At 39.4% G+C, this 23476-nt stretch overlaps 1 protein-coding gene across 1 annotated transcript in view; it reads left to right on the top strand.

Moving 5' to 3' along the window:
* LOC127453105 (synaptic vesicle glycoprotein 2A-like) overlaps positions 1-23476 on the top strand; it is a 60913-nt gene that overhangs the window by 7758 nt on the left and 29679 nt on the right. The window contains exon 2 of the mRNA XM_051719214.1: positions 13352-14097. Coding sequence (XP_051575174.1) covers positions 13500-14097 — 598 coding nt within the window. The 5' untranslated portion in view covers positions 13352-13499. The remainder of the gene's footprint in view (positions 1-13351; positions 14098-23476) is intronic.

The following is a 23476-nucleotide window of genomic DNA, read 5'->3' as shown; positions in this document are numbered from 1 at the left end:
TCCTAACCAGACTTGATGCGATAAAGCAACTTAAGCGATAAAAGTGATAAAATCTTTTACATGTATATCTGAGTTTTTGTTCTAACTGATTGTGAAAAGTAACAGGATATTTTTTCGGATTTCTGCTTTGTTGCACTGGATAGCCCTTCCCATAGTGAAATGTCATTGGTCCAAAATCCAGCCCCCCATAACTGTACATTTAAGCATAAAATATGTTCTGAATGGCTATGATTGTGTCCACAGTTTCAAATTCAATGTGGACTGACAAACTGCTTGTGGCATGTGGGAACTTGCATTGCACCTGGTTAGGAAACGTTTGTTTTATTTAAATCAATGTAAATGAATGCCAGTACAATAAATACTAGCATTATGTATAAATTCCTCACATTAAAATAATATATCACATTTTTGCATTACGGTAAGAAGATTTGGGGGAAATTTACTGTAATTTAATAGTGTGCTTAATCTTGAAAATAATGCAGCAATGCAAATCTCTAATGTCTTAAAAACAGGCTTCATAATCTTTATTTCAAATTTATTAAATCATTAAATTCATTAATGTTTTATTTTTAATGATAGATTTATTTATTTATTTATTTATTTATTTTTTGACCTGGACATGTTCTTGATACATTGAAAAATTGTCAACCTAAAAAAATATTAACATCAAAATTAACTTGTTTGATTCAATCAAAAATATTATTTAACATGTCTCAATCAACAACAAAATGTATTTTAAGGGTTAGATAAAGTAGAAATTCTATTTGAATTTGAATTTCTAATTTCATATAATTTAGAAATTAGAAATGTCTAGAAAAGTGGTAACAATTTTGTGAGATTCACCCAATTACAGTCATATTCACACAGTCATGTTTTAAACAAAATTACATTGCCATCTTTCTTCATCATAGTCCTTGTTATGCCAGTGGATGTTGTTTGTTAAATGAAAGGCATTGTAAACAACGTAATGTGTGTCATGTGGGATGCGCCCGGGCTGTGTAAATCTACAGTACCTGTCTGTTTGACCACCTGTTGCAGCTGCCTGGTAAATAATGAATAGCGTAGCTTTGCATCTTTTGTACATATAATTGTTCACAATGTGGAAAATGGCTTCAGTACCCAGATACACAAGTGAGACAGCATGTATTGTTCTGGAAGGGAACACTGTTAAAAATGAAAGTGCTTTTCAAATTATTTAAATAAATAATTAATACGCAAGTTACATAGTAAATAGGGTCATTTGGTGGGATGACAGGAAAATGATTTATATTGCCTCGTATATATGTAATGTGATTGAATTACAGTCTTCAGTTGCTCTGTGTGTTGTTGGTGGTGGTTGGAGTGGTCGTCCCACAGTTGTTTTTGACGTCGGGACAGCGATTGTTCTGGGTGTCGGGACAGTGATCATTTTAATTGTTCCCTTTTGGGCTGCTGTCAAGGACCTCCCTTTTACCCCAGTGTGGCTGCACACCCTGCACTGCCTGTCGTTACGCCACTGAATAGTTACGCCACCTCTCTCTCTCTCTCTCTCTCTCTCTCTCTCTCTCTCTCTCTCTCTTTCTCTTTGAGATGTGCTGCCTCTCTGTAAGTCACTGTTGCTGAGCAGGTCTCCCCTCTCACTGCCATCCTCGACCGCTGGCATTTTACTGGCTCTGGAATCCTCTGCTAAAGTGACCTGTTAAGTTGCATGATAGTGCATGGTGACAAATGTCCTTCTTTAGAACTACAGCTGGGCATTATAGCTTGATAGATCTTACTATTTTTGAGCTTTTTGATGATATTCAGAATACAATTGGATGTTTATGTATTTGCTATGAATTGCCTTATAAAAATAGTTCATTTTTAATTGAAACATTGAAAGTTGTACCCAATATTTGTGTGTGCTGTGTATTTTTATGCTTATTTGAGCATTGCATCATTATTTAAGCAATGTGTTATTACTTTATTATCTATTGAAATACAATGAGAGTCAGGTCTCCTGTGCGCTTTGCATGAAGAAGGGTATTTGTATAAAGCACAGAGTTGAGCACAGAGTGGAGTTCAGTTAGGATGGTGCATTAGAAGTCAGCTGCCTATGTAGGCAGTAGACAGCAAGACAGCTCAGAGCCTGTATGAAGTCAGTCTGGTGTTCATTTTGTAGATAGCAGAGACAGAAGCCTCTCAGACTAGGAGGATTGTCTAAGTGTGAAGTGAGCATCTGTGTGTGTGTATTGTGCTGAGAGGGACATGTTGTTCATTTTGAGATGAAGGGGTGGGTGAAATAAGCAAAACAATTTTATTGCAGTATTCTTGACATTTTTGGTCGATTATGATATCAAAATATACACACTTCAATGGAAAGTGATTCAAAAACATAAAAAAAAAAAAAAAAAAAAAAAAAGTTTTGATTTTGAATTTAAAACCACGTCCAAAGTAATGTTAGACCTGTCATGTCCATTGCAATGAAACAACTATTATCAGTAAATAACAAATTATTAAAAATAATATTACATGTTTTATTTATATATGAGGGCTCTCGATTGAGCGCGTTTATTCGGTGCGTTTAATTAAATAAGAAATAATGCCTTAAAAAATGTAAGTAATTAATCATGTTCCCGGAACGTAATAAGGAATATTGCTTCCATCGGAGCAATTCAAGCTTGAAGTACCACCTGTTTTCAGCAGGGGGCAGTAAGTGCAACTCCAGCAGTATAGGAAACACACAGCTGTACAGACACAGCTGGATGTATCGCAACTCCAAAAGCAGGGATCTCAAAACATGTTTTTCATGTTTCAATTTACATTTAACTTGACACAGCGACCTAAAAACGGTGTGTTTATGACACGACACAACCAAAGTGAGATGCTCCAGAGGCGTCTACCTGACGCATATGTACATTGACACATCTTTAGAAAACCCTTTAGAATTAATCTATTTCAGACAGATCAACGCATTCAGTTGCAAAATTGATTGCTGTAGACTGACCAATGATAGGCTTATGTTCAATATAATGGAAATAAATAATGTATTGACTAACGCTACTTTTTGTATGGTGTTATCAATGCTTTACTGCCAAAATAATGTAATGCATTTTAATAATATTAATTTTAAATATATATAATATTTATATACACTGGCAGCCAAAAGTTTGGAATAATGTACAGATTTTGCTGTTTCGGAAGGAAATTGGTACTTTAAGTCACCAAAGTGGCATTCAGCTGATCACAAAGTACAGTCAGGACATTACTGATGTAAAAAACAGCACCATCACTATTTGAAAAAGTCATTTTTGATCAAATCTAGACAGGCCCCATTTCCAGCAGCCATCACTCCAACACCTTATCCTTGAGTAATCATGCTAAATTGCTAATTTGGTACTAGAAAATCACTTACCATTATATCAAACACTGCTGAAAGCTATTTGGTTCGTTAAATGAAGCTTGACATTGTCTTTGTATTTGTTTTTGAGTTGCCACTGTATGCAATAGACTGGCATGTCTTAAGGTCAATATTAGGTCAAAAATGGCAAAAAAGAAACAGCTTTCTCTAGAAACTCATCAGTCAATCATTATTTTGAGGAATGAAGGCTATACAATGCTTGAAATTGCCAAAAAAACTATTTCAAACAAAGGTGTACACTACAGTCTTCAAAGACAAAGGACAACTGGCTCTAACAAGGACAGAAAGAGATGTGGAAGGCCAGATGTACAACTAAACAAGAGGATAAGTACATCAGAGACTCTAGTTTGAGAAATAGATGCCTCACATGTCCTCAGCTGACAGCTTCATTGAATTCTACCCGCTCAACACCAGTTTCATGTACAACAGTAAAGAGAAGACTCAGGGGTGCAGGCCTTATGGGAAGAATTGCAAAGAAAAAGCCACTTTTGAAACAGAAAATAAAAAACAAAAGGTTAGAGTGAGCAAAGAAACACAGACATTGAACAGATAACTGGAAAAGAGTGTTATGGATCTTAACCCCATTTTGTGGGATCAGCTAGACTGTAAGGTGCGTGAGAAGTGCCCAACAAGACAGCCACATCTATGGCAAGTGCTACGGGAAGCATGGGGTGAAATGTCACCTGAGTATCTGGACAAACTGACAGCTAGAATGCCAAGGATCTGCAAAGCTGTCATTGCTGCACATGGAGGATTTTTTGATGAGAACTCTTTGAAGTAGTTTAAGATGTTCAGAATTTTTTTTTCAAATTGTAATAGTAATTTTTCACATTATTAATGTCCTAACTATACATTGTGATCAGTTGAATGCCACTTTGGTGAATAAAAGTACCAATTTCTTTCCATAAGAGCAAAATCTGTACATCATTCCAAACTTTTAGCTGCCATGATTGATTCTGATTCTGATTGGTTGATAGACATTCTAAGGTGTGCAATTATTTTCCAGTAAACGTGCGGCTGTGAAGTAGTTCCAGGTCTTGACCGCATAACTGTTCTATATCACTTTGCCAAATTATTTCTGTTATTCCATAGAGCCGTACAGGCTACCACAACAAAATAACCAATTAAAACAAAGACATTGGTTAAGTACGTCAGATAAGAATGACAAAAAATATCTATAATATCCTAAATTTATTTAAATTTCAATTGAAAAGCGTCCTTGGGCTCCCGCTATTTCTTTCTCTCTCTCTCTCTTTCTCTCTCTCTCTCTCTCTCTCTCTCTCTCTCACTCTCTCTCTCTCTCTCTCTCTCTCGCTGTCATATCACCCACACTGCACACCAATTAAACAAAGACATTGGTTAAAGTAAATGGGTTAAGAATGTCAATCAATGTCTATAATATCCTACATTTATTTCAATTTCAGTTGAAAAGCGCCCTCGCGCTCCCTTGTCTCATCCGCACTTACGCACGCTCACATACATACATATTCACACACACACAGAGAGACTTGAGTCGCGACCAACAAACAGAGACGCAACAGTTTATATTATCTGAAATAACTTTTAATATGTGCAACTTTTAATGTTTCAATGTATTTTGCCCTAATCAGCCTCACATAGCTATAGTGGAAAGCACTGTCATGCTACCCCTCCCCCTCTCTTTCGCTCTCACACAAACTCTCTCGTGAGTAAAGTCAGCGCACCCCCGCGACTGGGTTTGTAAACAGTTGTTTAGCATGCAAAAGCTGTACAAGAATGGTGACACTTGCTGCTGCTGAGAAGTATACTTAAACTTACATCTTGGCCATTTTAATCAATGTTATTCTCTCTTTCTCTCGCTCGCACGCACGCACACATTACCTTGTTATTCCAATGCCGAAAAGCAGCGCATCCTCCGTTGCTAGTTCTAAAGTGATGTTTTTGAACTAGCAACGGAGACCTATGCTGTATCAAAGCTAGATACACTTGATCAGTACAACAGTTTCTATATTATCTGAAATATCTGTGTTAAGCACCCTCGCGCTCCCCCTCCCCCTGTCTTTACACACACTCCCACACTCATGAACACACATACATTATATGCATTATGCACACACTTATACATGACGCGAGCAAAAACAGAGCCGTCATGTCATTGTACTTCATCTTAGTGGAGTTGAAAACAGTTGTTAAGGTTTACAACGGAAAAGCTATATACAAAAACGGCGCCACTCACTGCTGCTGAGAAATGCTTAAACTTACATTTTGGAGATTTTGAAGCAATGTTACTTCTGACGAGAGCTGCAACAAAAAAAAGGTAATCCCAGAAGCGATCTCTCTCAGTTTCTGAGTTTCTCTCTTTCGGTAACTCAAAAACAAACTCACACACAAACACACACACACATGCACAAACACACTACCTTGTTACTCCAGTAAGTGCTCCAGTAAAGCAGCGCAAGCCTCGCAATCCTACATTGCTAGTTCTAAATTGACGTTTTTCAAACTAGCAACGAAGGCTCAGACTGTATTAAAGCGAGAAATGAATCCATGGCGAAAGCAAGTAGTTCCACTCATAAGAGAGTTTTAGGGACGAAAAACCAGAAAATGTCTTGAGATAAAACCCTGAACGATGTCTTAAGGTGTGGTAATCGTGGTATAAGCGTAATGATTGACTCTGGCCCGTTGAATTATTGATGGATAATGCACACCCCGCTGCACGTCCCAAGGATGAAGCAGACTTGTGGAGTTCCACAATATATTTTCTGAGGTCTTGACTGATTTCTTTTGATTTTCCCATGATGTAAAGCAAGAGACACTGAGTTTGAAGGTAGGCCTTAAAATACATCCACAGGTACACCTCCACTTTACTCCAATTAGCCAATTAGCCAATCAGAAGCTAATTGCCTAAAGGCTTGACATAATTTTCTGGAATTTTCCAAGCTGCTCAAAGGCACAGTTAACTTAGTGTATGCAAACTTCTGACCCACTGGAATTGTGATGTAGTCAATTTATAGTGAAACAATCTGTCTGTAAACAGTTGTTGGAAAAATTACTTGTGTCGTGCACAAAGTAGATGTCCTAAACGACTTGCCAAAACTTTGTGTTTGAGTTATCGAAAGAGAGAAGCTCAGAAACTGAGAGAGGTTGCTTCTGGGATTATCTTTTTTTGTTGCAGCTCTCGTCATAAGTAACTTTGCTTCAAAATCGTCAAGATGTTAGTTTAAGGGGGCCTGGGTAGCTCAGCGAGTATTGATGCTGACTACCACCCCTGGAGTCATGAGTTCGAATCCAGGGTGTGGTGAGTGAATCTAGCCAGGTCTCCTAAGCAACCAAATTGGCCCGGTTGCTATGGAGGGTAGAGTCACATGGGGTAACGTCCTCGTGATCGTGATTAGTGGTTCTCGCTCTCAGTGGGACATGTGGTAAGTTGTGCGTGGATCGCGGAGAGTAGTATGAGCCTCCACATGCTGGGAGTCTCCGTGGTGCAATGCACAACGAGCCACGTGATAAGATGTGCGGATTGACGGTCTCAAAAGCGGAGGCAACTGGAAAATGTTGGGTCCTCCGCCACCCGGATTGAGGTGAGTAACTGCACCACCATGAGGACCTACTAAGTAGCAGGATTTGGGCATTCCAAATTGGGGAGAAAAGGAGATAAAACCTTAACAACTGTTTTCAACCCCACTGAGATGCAGGTGTGCGCTGACATGACGGCTCTGTTTTTCGCTTGCGAGTAAGTGTGTGCGGAATGCGTATATGTATTTGTGTCCACATGTGTGAGAGCGAAAGAGAGGGTGTTTTCCACATGATCAAGTGTATCTAGCTTTGATACAGCTCAAGCCTTCGATGCTAGTTTGAAAACATCACTTTAGAACAAGCAACAGAGGATGTGCTGCTTTTTGGCATTGGATTAACAAAGTAATGTTTGTGTGTGTGTGAGCGAGAGAAACAGAGAGATCGCGTGTGGAATTACCTGTGTTTAAAGTGGCTCTCTTGTACAGAATGACCACAACTGTTTACAAATCCAGTGAATTGCGGGGGTGCGTTGACTTTGCTCCCGAGAGAGTTTGTGTGAGAGTGAAAGAAAGAAATGGGGAGGGGTAGCGCAATGGCGCTTCCACTATAGCTATATGAGGCTGATTAGGGCGAAATACATTTAAACATTAAAAGCTGCACATATTAAAAGTTATTTTGGATAATAGAAACGTCTCTCTCTGTTGTATTTATCGGGGGGCTCTGTTTGTTGGTCATGACTCGAGTCTCTATGTGTGTGTGTGGGAATATGTATGTGTGTGAGCATGTAAGTGCGGGTGAGACGAGGGAGGTTCACTTTTCAACCGAAATTTACATAAAGGTAGAATATTATAGACACTGACGTTCTGAACCGATTTACTTTAACCAATGTCTTTGTTTATTTAGTTATTTTGCTGTGGTAGCATGTACGTTGTGTTGGTGAGATTAGAGCGAAAGAAAGAGAGGAAGAGAGGGAGCCCAAAGACGCTTTTCAATCAAAATTTAAATACGTTTAGGATATATAGACATTGTTTGTCATTCTTACCTGTTTTAATTGGTTATTTTGTTGTGGTAGCCTGTAGGGCTCTTTGAAATAACTGAAATAATTTGGCAAATTGATATGGAACCGTTATGCGGTCAAAGCCTGGAACTAGGCCAAAGCCTGGAATTTTTATTAGAAAATAAAGTGAGCATTCCATGCATACAAGCACCATACAATGCTTTTTTTAAACACTGCTTGACAGACCACGTTTATCTCAGCAGATGAACTGCTGTCAAAGCCATTTGATGTGATCCAGCAAACCAGCAGGTCTCTCATCCTAAACATCTGCTTCAGAGATTATCCTTGAGATTAGCTAGTTTATGGAATTATTGTAACATGATATCAGATCACCAGAAAACACACGCAAACAAGATGAATTTATAATCCCTGGTGGTATTTCCCATTAACTATGTCTGAGCAATGATGACCGCAACAGGAGCTGCATTTAGGATATTTGAAAATAATGCTATGCAAATTATGTATTTGAGAATATAATTTGGTTATTAATGCTCATTTTCTGGTATCTGAAACAAGAATTTGTTTCTCTCAGCTCGTGTACATCCAGGGCAGCATGCGCCAGCTGAGCAACTGCCATTGATATGAATGAGAATGCTAATGGATAGCTCTCTCCAGCTATTGTAGACCTCCTTGGTTCACAGTCATTATTTTTGCAATGCCATTTGCAATTCCATTCCATTTGACACTAGTGGTGCAGAAATCACGCACTTCACCTCTATTTTAGTGGGCTGTCAATAATAACAGCTAACATTGTGATTCTCAACTGTAGGTCACTGCACCTCCTCACTCTTCTATAGCGGATGTGCTGCTTACCTTTTTCTTCTCGTTGAGTGATAGTCTACATTCGTATAAGGTATAAGGTAATAAAACTGAGCAGGGCCCAGCTAAAGGTATTGAGAAGAGCAGTGCTGCTGACAGATATCGGAGATTGCCTTTTTGTCTGCTGCTATAGCAGAGCGAATGTCTGGCCAGCTCGTTATCTTCAGAGACACAGGGTGATGTGGACGCTGAGAGGTGGCCGCCCGGCTAATGAGTTCTATTGAGAGGCGAGTACACAACAAAGAGACGACCCCTGTTACCAGTGGCCCCTGCTCTGAGAGAGAGAGATACAAGGAAAGGCAAATTAGAAAAGAATGTGAAAAAGATTGGCTGGCTTGTTTATGTTTATTTTACAGAAAATAAGGGTAATATCAGAAGGGATGGAAAACATAAAGAATTTAACGATTCTGGGGCCGGATTTACGAAAATGTTCTTAAGAAAAAAAATGTTTAAAATTATAAGATAAATTATAAGAAGTTAGTAAGAATGTTACTAAGTGAAATTTGTGAAAAATTCTTCAGAACTTCTCAAATATTTTTGGAGCGCCATGCATTTAAAGTGACTGGTATGATTGGTCACCACATTAAGAAGCTTCAAAACGACATTTATTGTTTTAATTTCATGATGACATTTACATGGATTGAAAGCTGAAAATAAAAATAACAATTTACAAATCTACAAGTCTAAAATCACAGTTCTACATTAACAGCCCATTGTGACTTCCGACTCAACGTGATAGAACTCTTCATGTTTGAAACAACCCAGTTAATTCATTAAACATCGTACTTTTTTTAAGTTTAAAACAACTGTGAGGTTATCATAGCTTTAAGATGTTATTTACGACGATTTTTAAGAACAGTTTTTTCAAGAAATACTTTTAACATTTTTTCTTAAGAACAATCTTAAGGAAAGAGATAAGAACTTTCTTAAGAACTTTTTTTAAGAACTTTTTTCTTAAGTTAGAAATTAAGAAGAAAATGGTAGTTAAGAAGAATTTTCATCTTAAGAACATTTCGTGAATCCGGCCCCTGGATTCCATTTAACTAGATGGGTGAAGTTTGTCAAGACAAACTTTGATATTGGCTTAACTAAGCCTTGTCTGAAAGTTTGAAATTTGAGGCTTATACAGAAAAAATTACAGTAAGACAAACATCTAGCTAGCAAAATAGATATTTAGACCGTCAGATAACTATTCAGACACACTGTCACATAGATAGTTGGATGAACTGTCAAATAGATACATAGATACATTTGTTTACATTGGAATTTTTTGACAGTTGGAGCTTGAATGGTCTTGTCCCATTAATGTCAATGCAAGTCTATGGGAGTTTACAGATTTGTGATCGTCCGCTGAGCAAAAAACTTAATTCTGATCGGTTAGAAAAGATATAGCACATTAAGTTAGAACAGTCTAAAGGTCTGTGCCAAGTTTGGTGGTGATGTAGCATGAAAACACTAGTTTCGGTCTTTGTTCAGGGATATTGTAAAAACCCTAAATCATGTCTGTAGTATAACAGTTTGTTAGCATTCTCATGACAACATAACTATTCTGGTTCCTTAACAATTCCATTAGCAATTATTTTTGTACTTTGGAAGAACTACATACTAACTGCAAACTAAGGCCATGTCCACATTAATACATTTTTGATTGAAAAGGCATTGATTTTGTTATGTTTGTCTCAATCACACTGGAATTGCATTGTCCTCTAACGAAAACTGTGATTTTTGCAAACACTCTTTAGTACCACACACTTTGGAAGATGATGACGTTAGGAAATAGAAAACGGAGATGGTGTTGAAGTTGTCTAAGCAAAGAAAAACTAAAATCATTTTTTGGTTACATATTTGAATGTTTTTGGACCATTTATTGAAACAAAACTGTACTGAATGCATCATGTTGTCTTAAGCACTACGAGTTCATTATTAAACTGACTGAAGTCACTTATTTATGCCTCAAAAGCATGTACAAATAACACAGTAGAGTTATCGGTTCATTTTGAGTTAGATACAAGACAAAAATAACGACTTTTAGTGAGTAAGAACCGTTCCATTCAATTCAGTGAGTGAGTGATTCGTTAGAAGAGTTCTAGGCTTATTTTTGAGTCATTTTGACTTTTCGACTAACTTATTTAGATTCATTAAAAAGAATTGGCTCATTAGAGTAATTCGTCCAAGAATCAAAGAACACTGATCACACTGTATGTTTGTTGTTGCGTACGACCAGTGAGGAAAACACAAGAAATATGTGTTGTCCATAAATGATTTAGGTTTTAACAATGGGAATGGTTCTTAACAAGAACCAGTTCTTGATTCCCAGTCCTAAATATCATCCATTTTAGGTTTGTGCAGTGTAAGACTTCTGTTCAGATATTTATCAAACTGCTGTAGAGCTCCTAAGTACCCCTGAGATATTATTAATATGGTTTAATTATGTATATTGGATTACTAATGCAATAACTGGATCCAGACCAATTTCAACAGATTGTACAAGGCAACATAAAGTGGTGGTTTTATAAATTTTCCCACGGGAAAATTGTAATAGCCCTTTTTCAGAGAGGCCGTCTCAATTGGTTTCTTAAAGTGTTTTCCACTAGAATGTAAACTGGAAAAAAACAAGGTCACCGTGATAGGTGCTGAAACTATTAGCTTGATGTCAGTGTTATCCATGTATCCGTGTTTTCCGTAATTGCACTCTTAGCTTGCAAGAATTTTAAATATGTGTATTAGTGCTTTCTTAGCTTATTCTAAGCATATATAGCATATATAAAGTTATTAGTCACTTAACCATTAAAAGTTTATAAAAGCTTGAAAAATCTGTAATCCTGTTGGAAAGTCCAGCTAAACCAAGCTTATGGCGGTAGCTGGTTTTGCATGGTTCTTGTCATTATTTGAAGTTGGTTCAAGCTTATCTAGATAGTTGATCAGCTGAAATACAAGTTGTTGGACCTGGTTTTGACCTGGTAGATCTTATTCAAGATGGTTAAGTCCGGTAGGCTACCTTGGACCAATAACAAACCAGCCACCACGTTCCAAATTACAGCTTGACCACCTTAAACTGGAATGACTTGTTTCTTTCAACAATTAAATATATCATATATTTGTTTAGACATTGTGGGAAACAGGCAGCCATAGTGACAGAAGACAAATTATGTCTGAATAATTATGTCAGCCAATACTGGTATATTATTTGTCTTCCCTGTATATCTTATAAATATATACATGCTGTGTTCTAGTCAGCTACCTATTAGGCAGCATTTTAAGGCATTATAGGTGCACTATAAAAAGGCTATTTAAAAAAGGTAGGAAACACAATCATGCTGCCTATTATAACAAAACACCTTGTTTTGGCAAATTTTAAGTCAGTATCGCATGTATTCTTTGCAGAGAAGGAAATCCCTGAATACGCTAAACTCAGTGTCCGCTATAAATACCATATAAATATTCATTCAATACTGAAATGTATCAATAAAAATAGCTCAATCTAATTAGAAATGGACTGTTTTACCCAATATTTGTGTTTGCTTTGTTTTTTTAATACGTGTTAGAGTATTGTGTTTTTAGCTTAGCAACATGCTAACATCATCCTCTACTGGAATCAACTGTGAGTCGAGTCTCCCTTGTAGAGTGCTTTTTGTGTGTCATGTGAAGTTATTGCAAAGCTGTCACTTATCTCCAACTTGGTTAGGATATTGCCTTAGAAGGCAGCTGCCTAAAGACCCATAGACTACCTGTAGGATTCAGCAACAAGTAAGATCTGAAGAAAAAAGGCTAGCTCTGTCCCAAATGACGCAGTATACGCTATGTACTTGGCCACTAGTATATGAAATTTCAAAGTGAAAAAGAAGCATTTACCATTTTTCAGCAGACGGAAGCGACGTTTCACAATGTGTTGCTGTTAGCTTTAGCACATTAGCCAACCTCAGTCCAACACTTATATCTCAAATAGCGTACACATTTACACAGTGTGGGGTGATGGTAAAGCTGTCTTCACAGAAGTTTCACTAATTGCCACATTGCCACATTCACCAATAAATGTTTTTTTTTTTTTTTTTTTTTTTTTTTGCATGGCCAGGTAACCCCACACCTTCCACTAAATAGGGCATGCAGCAACAGCTGAATGCATGTAATATCCTACAATACACACATGATTTCAGTTGAAGAAGTAAATAATCTGGGTACTCAGAATACTCTTCTTTTAATTGCATTTTCAGTGTGAACACATTACACTACAAAAATGGCATAGAAAAGTGCAGAAGTATGTGATTTGGGATGTAGGCAGCTGTTTTATTACAGGAGAAGCCCCGACATTTCATCATACTAACAATGCACCTTGTACAGTACATCCCTGCTAAAACAAACCAGCTGAAACCAGCCTAAGCTGGATGGCTGTTCTTAGCTGGTCACCCAGCTGAGCATTAGCTTGACTAGGCTGGGTGAACAGATTAAACCAGGTAAGACCAGCCAACAAGCATAGGATGATTTTAGCTGTTGTTTCAGCAGGGAAAACAAACCAAAAAATTGTAAATTCATCCATACTGTAAATTCTGGACTATTTCTGTGTGACATCTTGAATAACAGTATTCTTTCTTCTGTATTTTCAGACTGCCATATAAAGCGCTGCACTCTAGTAGGAGCATTGGGTGCTGTCCAAGGTACTGAACTCTTCCAGCCCAGCTTTACTCTATTACATGCCAACTGGTAGCTCCTGACACCCGGTTCCAGCACTCATCAACGCACGAATTTAAAGCCATGGATGAGGGTTATAGAGACCGCTCAGCCTTCATTAAAGGCGCTAAAGACATTGCCAAAGAGGTCAAAAGGCAAGCAGGTAAAAAGGTGGGCCGCCACGTGGACAAGGTGGGAGATGAGTACACCAAGCGCTCTTACACTCGCTTCGAGGAAGAAGACGATGATGATGACTACCCAGTGCAGGCCCAGGACGGCAGCTATTACCGTAGCAACAGCAGGGCCAATGACGACGAAGGGGCTCACAGCGACTCTACAGAAGGTCATGATGAAGACGACGAGATATACGAAGGTGAATACCAGGGCATCCCCAGAAATGACTCAGTGGAAAAGGCAGACAGGCAGGTGGGTGGTGTGGGACAGTCGCAGTTCCGGGACACAACGCAGTACGAGGGGGAGAGGAGAAAGGACCAGGAAGAGTTGGCCCAGCAGTACGAGACCATTCTCCAGGAGTGTGGCCATGGGCGTTTCCAGTGGACCCTCTACTTTGTGCTGGGTCTGGCCCTCATGGCAGATGGTGTGGAGATCTTTGTGGTGGGCTTCGTACTGCCCAGTGCTGAGAAAGACATGTGCTTGTCAGAGCCCAACAAAGGAATGCTGGGTAAGTGAAGAACAGCTTTTGGATTTCACTTGTGGTTTCTATTTGTAGTACGAACAGCCTACTGGATGTTAATTGAGTTTGTAGTGTTTAAAAGCTAAACCTATTGCCAATATCTAAAGAAATGTGGTGAAACGGGATTTATTTTTTGTGGGGTTGAAGGACTAGTTCACCCAAAATCAAAATTTCATCATTAATTACTCAATGAAATGTTGTTTAGACCCCATGTTGTTTCCGTTCTTTCGTAATAAACAAAGCAACATGTTAGGCAGAATATAAAAGCTACTCTTTTCCAAAAAGTAGTAAATATAACTTGTTCTCTATATTCCAAGTCTTCTACAGCTATACGATATCTTTGTCTGAAAAACAGACTGAAATTTAAGCCATTATTCACATCTTCTTCATCAGAGCTCTCAAATCTTGTGGAAAAAACACACTTGTGTTCTGAAATGATACCTTTAAACATGTTGCCAGGTTTGATGTAATGGCAACATGATCACACAGGAAGTCGGCATGCTGTTTCCGAAAGTTCCGGTACCCTAGGATTGGCGACAGTATTCTGACTCACTGACATGCAGCATTTCCCAACAAACATTTTTGCATCGGTTTCAGTGTGTTTACCTTCCCAAGTGGCTCAACCGGCAGCATGTTGCGTCAGCAGTATGAGAGACCCGGGTTCATATCCACATTGAATCCTTTACAGTTGAAAAGAACTCACTTCACAACTAGATTTTGGCCACCTCTCCTGGACATAAACAGAGCTCACACGTGCCTATACGCCCAACAACACTTACCGCTTTGGCCACTGGGGGCACTGTTTTATATTTCGGTAAGCATATACCGATTTTTGCTAAAGAAAAGTTGGCCTACTATTTCCAATTTCTCTTTGAGATCAGGCTGGTCATGGATACCAAGAGTCCAGCTTGATCTCATGAACATTATGTGACTATGGAAACATTCTTGCAAAATTACATTATGTGGTTTATTACACATATCGCGGCAGTTCCAAGGTGAAATGTCCACTGTGTGGCGCTAAAAGTGAGTTAAATGCTCTCCCGAACAGATCGAGTTTTAAATCAACAAAACCTCCCTATCCGAAACTTTAACCTAAACTTAACCAATACTGTCTATAAAGCTAAATGTGAGATGAAAAACACAATTGCGTTTAATAGTGCTCAGATATGCTTATAAATGTAGTTGGTTATGTTATGCAAACGTTGTGTACATAATAAGTGTCGCCTTACAAGTCATACACTAGCAAAAGCATTTTGATGTCATAAGATAGAATTGTGTGAGGAACAGGGTGAAAAGTAAGTGTTTTTGAAATGATAATCTGCCATTTTCTTGTGATTTGTGTGAATAAAATTTGTAGCGCCTCTAATGTTTATTTCACTTGGAAACTGTCATTTCGCTAAAATGTATGTATAGTATCGTGGTTCTATAAGACCAAGTTGCAAAAGTAATTGATTCTTGTGTCACATGGTGAATTGTGACATAGAAAGTTAGCTACAGCAGAGGGGAAGATTATATACAGCAACTTAAATTTAATTATTTTCTCTCACACACAGCTTTCTTATGGCTTTAGAAGATACATGGAATGTAGTGCACTAGTCAAATGGACTACTTTTATGTTTTTTTGGGTCCTTTTTGGAGCTTTATTAAATAAATCACCATCATTATATTTTATAAATCATTATATAAAAAAAAGCACTGACATTCTGTCTAAAATCTCCTTTTGTGTTTCGCGGAAGAAACAATTATAATATAGGTTTGGAATGACATGGGGTTGACCTAGCTAGACCTTTTTGGGTGATCTAGCTATTTTTTAAATGACACACTGTATAAAATGAACAAGACTGTAACAGCAATCCTTCAGATACTTCAACATTTTTTGAAGGTGTGATATTTCTTGACATGAAGTTTAGCTGTTATTCTTAATTATTTTTCTCGATCTAGGCACCTCTTTCCAAATAAGTGATGTTCACAAGTTTTAGAAGTATAAAATTCTATCTGATGATATGTCCATGCAAGTGAAGAGTTATCTACCTTGTGACAACAACAGTATATTTCTTATATTCATTTTCCACTGCCATCTCTTACCCAAATCACCATCTGTCAGTCCACCAAGGACAAACAATCCTCCATCCTGCATGAATCCAACCCAGCGTTGACGCAGTTTGAGCTATAATTAACTGACAACAGAAGAACACCAGTGTGCTTTTCATAGCTTATTCTAACTCCTGTGGTCTAAGATACAATGGCCAGACTCTATGAGATATGGATTCATTCTTAAACAAACATAACAAATATGAAACCCATTCAATTGCCTTGCATGTGACCATGTGCACGCATGAGTGCATAGATGGAGTCCTCACATGGAGTTCCTCTTTGATTTTTTTTTTTTTATTTGATCCCCGATAAGCTTAATTAAATAAAAACAAACTTTTAAAAGTTTCATCCTCTAAAAAACATATTAGTACTATGGTACACTGTTTTGGTACTTTGTTTTTTGTAAGTGCAGTTCTAATGCATTTTCACAGGTGAGGCTGAACTGTATCTTCATGATATCGGGTTACATTTTGTGCTCGCATGGCCATGTAAGCGTTTGTCCATTGATACATACACTCTGGGTCTCAACTTGAGCATGCTGTCTGTGTGTGTATATTTTTGCCATTGAAGAGCAGGGCCCTTGGTCTCTCCCTTATTGCTAAACAGCCCTGACTCATGGTGGAGTGCTCGCCGCACCTCTGCTGGGTCCAAGTGAATTTTTCCCCACACGCGCAACTGCAGCTCTGCAGCAGAAATGCCTCTGTTACATGACACGCACCAATCAAATTCAACAGCGTGGATGTGTGGGTTGAAATGGCCTGCGGATGGTAGTTTTTTCTGCTCACTGCATCCAGCAGTCAAACTGCATGTTTCACCACTGATGGGTTTAAACGCAAGGAATGAGGCAAAATTGAGAGTAGGTGCTGTTATTGGTTTGTGTAATATGAAAATTAGAAGAATCAAACATTGTTATTTATCAAAACACTGAATGCAACTCATTAAATGTAATGTCAAATCAGCCGTCAGCAAGATTTTAGGTTTGATGGATTTGTATTACATCCAGATTGACGGACGGATGGAGGGATGGATGGATAGATAGTCGGAAGGATGTTTGGATGGATGAACGGATAGATAGATAGATAGATAGATAGATAGACGGATGGAGGGAGGGATGGATTGCTGGATGGATAGATAGTCAGAAGGAAGGTTGGATGGATGATAGACATTGACGGACAGATGAACGGATTGATAGACAGACAGACAGACAGACAGACAGATAGATGGATAGTTGGACAGACAGACAGACAGACAGACAGATGGATGGCTGGATGGACAGTCGGAAGGATGGTTGGATGGATGGATAGACATATTGACGGACAGATGAACAGACAGACAGACAGACAGATAGATAGATAGACAGGCAGACAGACACATAGATAGACAGATGGATGGATGGATGGTCAGACGGATAGATATAAAGACAGATAGATAGATAGATAGATAGATGGATGGTTGGAGGGATAGATAGATGAATAGTCGAAGGGATGGATGGATGGATAGACAGACAGACATACAGATGGATGGACAGACAGGCACAGACAGACAGACAAACATTTGTCTTTTCCCTCTACAAATGTAGAGCATCTCTGCGTGTGCTACTGTGAGAACAGTGAGGATGAAAGGTGTCGCTGCTGTAACTTCAGAGCACATTTAATGGCACACCAGGTGCCAAATGGCATATAAATGGGGTGAAACTGTGGAACAGAATCCACAGACCTGCCACTGTCCATTGCTCTCTCTCCTGATGTGTGACGCATAGAGAGAGACTCACGGTGCACTCGCAGAAAGGCACGAGAAAAAAACCTGCACTATTAATAGTCTCCCAGCCCCTCCCCCACTTTCACTTTTTCCCTCACTTCCTCAACCCTGAAGCCTGTGTGCTTTCCTGTCACTGTGCGGGAGAATCACAGCCTCCTCTCTCGCCCTTCCCCCTTTGCTCTTTCTCTCTGAGGAGGAGGTCAGCTGTCTCCAGGCACTTGCTCCGCCCCTCTCCTGCATCTCCGAGACCCCCGTGACACAATGCAAGTGGTCCCACCCACTCAGCCGTCACCGAGCCCTTATTGACTGGGTTGTGCTCTTCATCCATAAAGCATCAGTGAGTAGCGTAAAACACAGGCCTTCTATTTAAATTCAAGACATGTGCTTGACAGTAAAAGCAGCAGTGTTTATTAGTGCTATCATGTGAGCAAGTCATGAAAAATCTCAAGTACAGCACAGCAAATGTGTTCAATGTTGTCATCACTATTGTTCAGGTCTCCCTAGCAAATGTGTGCTGCATCGCTGGCTTTGAAGGTCATATGGTGGCCTGCAATTCTGCGGAAAGCAATACAGAGTTCCACAGAATGCGAACACCCTTTGTTTACAAAGCTCTACTCATCCTCCTGCATCTTGTTCATTTATGGAACATTTTTTAGAATTTAAAAATGCTTTCAGCCTATGTATCCAACAGAATTCTGGTTTTGCAGTGCCCCGTTAATAGAACACAACAGTCTGATTCTGGAAGTAAAAATCCCATGTATTTTTTCCACAGAGGAATTGATTATTAACGATAACTTATAAACATTTAAAGACTGAATTATCGTGAGCTCCGAGGTTGTTAATCGATGGTTTATGCTTCTGCCGAAGCCATCTTTCTGTGTTAATTAATCTTGTTTTTTTTTAAAACATGAAGAACTACACTACCCATGATTCTGAGGGGGAAAATCCACCAAATAGAATATCACGCTGTGAATGATGCAGCCAAGTCGATCTCCCTACACTCTCAAACTACTTATATATTTGTATATATAAAAATCTTTACATATACTGTATTTTTCTATACTTAAAATCAACAACTAAAAATTGATAGTTTTATATTTTTCCATAGTTTTCATTAAATTTCGTCATTCACAATGCTTAATGGGATTGTTGTTCATTCCCAAAAAAATAAAGACATTAAGTACCTTTGTCTTTTTGTCCAATTTTTTAAATACATTTTTGCTTTAAATCAAAGCTGGTTGGTTTGGTTCATGGCTTAGAACTCTTTTATGAAGGATTTTATGAAATTCCCTATGGAAAAAATGAATGGAAAACATATTTCTTGAACTTAGACTGCTGAAATGTGGGTGGTCCCAAGTTAATTACACACTAAACAAAACAATATTTTATTGTCATAAAACCCTCCAGTCAGTAAATGAGTCAGACTCAGATGTAATTTCAGTGACCGCTCTGGGAAGTAATTCCAGAAAGCAGCATTAGCCAACTATGGTTGTATGTTCCATCATTACCAACATAGTTCAACGATTTGGTGATTCCCAAAATCAGCATCGCACAGTTGAGTGGTTGGAACTACAGCTCTCCACCTGTGGTTTGAAGCATAGTTCCTTCTTAGTTTGCTGTGTGGACATCATTTCACTTCACTGAGGCTTCTTTATCATTCATATTCATTCATCCGTATATATCTTTCATTCTGTCAACACTTTGACCACGTTTACATGCATTTAAGAAAACTATTTATTCCAGGGTTTTGCAGAAAGCGTTTTTCTGAAACATCACGTGAGTGCGAATGTAGCCGTTTAAGGGATTGAAGACTGTTAAGAGAGGGGGCCTGGGTAGCTCAGTGGTAAAAGACGCTGGCTACCACCCCTGGAGTTCACTAGTTCGCTAGTTCAAATCCCAGGGTGTGCTGAGTGACTCCAGCCAGGTCTCCTAAGCAACCAAATTGGCCCGGTTGCTAGGGTGGGTAGAGTCACATGGGGTAACCTCCTCGTGGTCACTATAATGTAGTTAGTTCTTGGTGGGGCGCGTGGTGAGTTGAGCGCGGATGCCGCAGTGGATGGCGCGAAGCCTCCACACGCGCTATGTCTCCGTGGCAACGCGCTTAACAAGCCACGTGATAAGATGCGTGGGTTGATGGTCTCAGACGCGGAGGTAAGTGGGATTCATCCTCCGCCACCCGGATTGAGGCGAATCACTACGCCACCACGAGGACTTAAAAGCGCACTGGGAATTGGGCAAAAGAAAAAAAAACATATCAAGAGAAAGCACGTTTTCACAAATGGTTTCTGTCGGAGAGCACAGATTTTGTGTTCATGTTAAAGTATAAGTGTGTTTTTATATGTTTTTGAAGTGCGTGCATGTGCATATGTGCTGAAGTGCGTCGGGGAATACTGAAGTCTGATGTAGAGGGAAACTCCACTATTGCAGCCTATGTATCTGTCGCATTACACAGTGCATGCCATTTTCTTGTCTTCAGCAGCTTTCTCGCATTAAATGGCTTTCTGGTTTGCATGTAAATAAGCTATTATAATTTATATCCGCAGAAGTTATAACTTCACCCCCTGCATAACGTCAATAACGACAGTTCTCTCTTGTTAAACCAACGTGATTCAAGCGATGGTTGTGCGAAGTACAGTTGAATCAGAAGATTACATACACGTAGGTTAAAGTCATTAAAACTAATTTTTTAACCACTCCACAGATATAATATTAGCAAACTATAGTTTTGGCAAGTCATTTAAGACATCCACTTTGTGCATGACATGAGTAATTTTTCCAACAATTGTTTACAGACAGATTATTTCACTTTTAATTGACTATATCACAATTCCAGTGTGTCAGAAGTTTACATACACCAAGTTAACTGTGCCTTTAAGCAGCTTGGAATATTCCAGAAAATGTTGTCAAACCTTTAGACAATTAGCCAATTAGCTTCTGATAGGAGGTGTACTGAATTGGAGGTGTACCTGTGGATGTATTTTATGGCCTACCTTCAAACTCTTTGCTTGACATCATGGGAAAATCAAAAGAAATCAGCCAAGACCTCAGAAAAAAATTGTGGACCTTGTTCACAAGCCTTGTTCATCCTTGGGAGCAGTTTCCAAATGCCTGAAGGTACCACGCTTATCTGTACAAACAATAGCCATCATACCACTCAGGAAGGAGATGCATTCTGTCTCCTAGGGATGAACGTAGTTTGGTGCGAAAAGTGCAAATCAATCCCAGAACAACAGCAAAGGACCTTGTGAAGATGCTGGAGGAAACAGGTAGACAAGTATCTATATCCACAGTAAAAAAAGTCCTATATCAACATAACCTGAAAGGCTGCTCAGCAAGGAAGAAGGCACTGCTCCAAAACCACCATAAAAAAGCCAGACTACAGTGTGCAAGTGCACATGGGGACAAAAATCTTACTTTCTGGAGAAATGCCCTCTGGTCTAATGAAGCAAAAATTGAACTGTTTGGCCATAATGACCATTGTTATGTTTGGAGGAAAAAGGGTGAGACTTGCAGGCCGAAGAACACTATCCCAACCGTGAAGTATTGGAGTGGCAGCATCATGTTGTAAGGTTGCTTTGCTGCAGGAGGGACTGGTGCACTTCACAAAATAGATGGCATCATGAGGAAGGAAAATTATGTGGATATATTGAAGCAACATCTCAAGACATCAGCCAGGAAGTTAAAGCTTGGTCGCAAATGGGTCTTCAAAATGGACAATGACCCCAAGCATGCCTCCAAAGTTGTGGCAAAATGGCTTAAGGACAACAAAGTCAAGGTATTGGAGTGGCCATCGCAAAGCCCTGACCTCAATCCGATAGAAAATTTGTGGGCAGAATTGAAAAAGCGTGTGCGAGCAAGGAGGCCTACAAACCTGACTCAGTTACAGCAGTTCTGTCTGGAGGAATAGGCCGAAATTCCAGAAACTTATTGTGAGAAGTTTGTGGAAGGCCACCCAAAATGTTTGACCCAAGTTAAACAATTTAAAGGCAATGCTACCAAATACTAACAAAGTGTATGTAAACTTCTGACCCACTGGGAATGTGATAAAATAAATAAAATCTGAAATAAATAATTCTCTCTCAAAATCAAGACAACGCTACAGGGAGACAGGAAGGACAGCTGATCGTCCTCACAGTGGCTGACCATGTGTTACAACGCCTGCACAGGATCGGTACATCCGAATAGCACACCTGCGGGACAGGTACAGGATGGCAACAACAACTGCCCAAGTTACACCAGGAAAGCACAACCCCTCCATCAGTGCTCAGACTTTCCGCAATAGGCTGAGAGAGGCTGGACTGAGTGTTTTAGGCTTGTTGTAAGGCAGGTCCTTACAAGACATCACTGGCAACAATGTTGCCTATGGGCACAAACACACCTTCGCTGGACCAGACAGGACTGGCAAAAAGTGCTCTTCACTGACGAGTCGCGGTTTTGTCTCACCAGGGGTGATAGTCGGACTCGCGTTTATCGTCGAAGGAATGAGCATTACACCGAGGCCTGTACTCTGGAGTGGGATCGATTTGGAGCTGGAGGGTCCATCATGGTCTGGGGCGGTGTGTCACAGCATCATCGGACTGAGCTTGTTGTAATTGCAGGCAATCTCAATGCTGTGCGTTACAGGGAAGACATCCTCCTCCCTCATGTGGTACCCTTCCTGCAGGCTCATCCTGAAATGACCCTCCAGCATGACAATGCCACCAGCCATACTGCTCATTCTGTGCATGATTTCTTGCAAGACAAGAATGTCAGTGTTCTGCCATGGCCAGCGAAGAGCCCGGATCTCAATCCCATTGAGCACGTCTGGGACCTGTTGGATTGGAGGGTGAGGGCTAGGGCCTTTCCCCCCAGAAATGTCCGGGAACTTGCAAGTGCCTAGGTGCAAGAGTGGGGTAACATCTCACAGCAAGAACTGGCAAATCTGGTGCAGTCAATGAGGAGGAGATGCACTTCAGTACTTAATTCAGCTGATGGCCACACCAGATACTGACTGTTACTTTTGATTTTGACCCCACCTTTGTTCAGGGACACATTATTCCATTTCTGTTAGTCACATGTCTGTGAAACTTGTTCAGTTTATGTCTTAGTTATTGAATCTTTTTATGTTCATACAAATATTTACACATGTTAAATTTGCTGAAAATAAAAGCAGTTGAAAGTGAGAGGATGTTTCTTTTTTTGCTGAGTTTATTTAATGGTGTATGTAAACTTCTAACTTCAACTGTAGTTACAATGGTTTTGGGAAACAGTTGTGACAAGCTAGTTAATTTCTCCAATGATGCATCATACTATGGTGGTTAAGCAGTGAGTTACTGTACATCATTGTATGGGAAACGCACCCCTGAATGATTCATTGAATAATGATTCAGTGACTGATTCAAACCTATGGCAATTCGGGTCTTTTTGACCGATTAAAAGAACCGTCTTATAAGAGTCATTTGTTCATGAATTATGATATACTGGTCACGCTGTATGTTTGTTTTGTGTGCATCAAGCGAAGACAACACAATCGAAA

The sequence above is a fragment of the Myxocyprinus asiaticus genome, chromosome 15 (genome assembly GCF_019703515.2).
Source record: "Myxocyprinus asiaticus isolate MX2 ecotype Aquarium Trade chromosome 15, UBuf_Myxa_2, whole genome shotgun sequence".
Lineage (NCBI taxonomy): Eukaryota > Metazoa > Chordata > Actinopteri > Cypriniformes > Catostomidae > Myxocyprinus > Myxocyprinus asiaticus.
The sequence above is the reverse complement of the archived record's forward strand: the minus strand, read 5'-3'. Positions and strand labels throughout refer to the sequence as shown.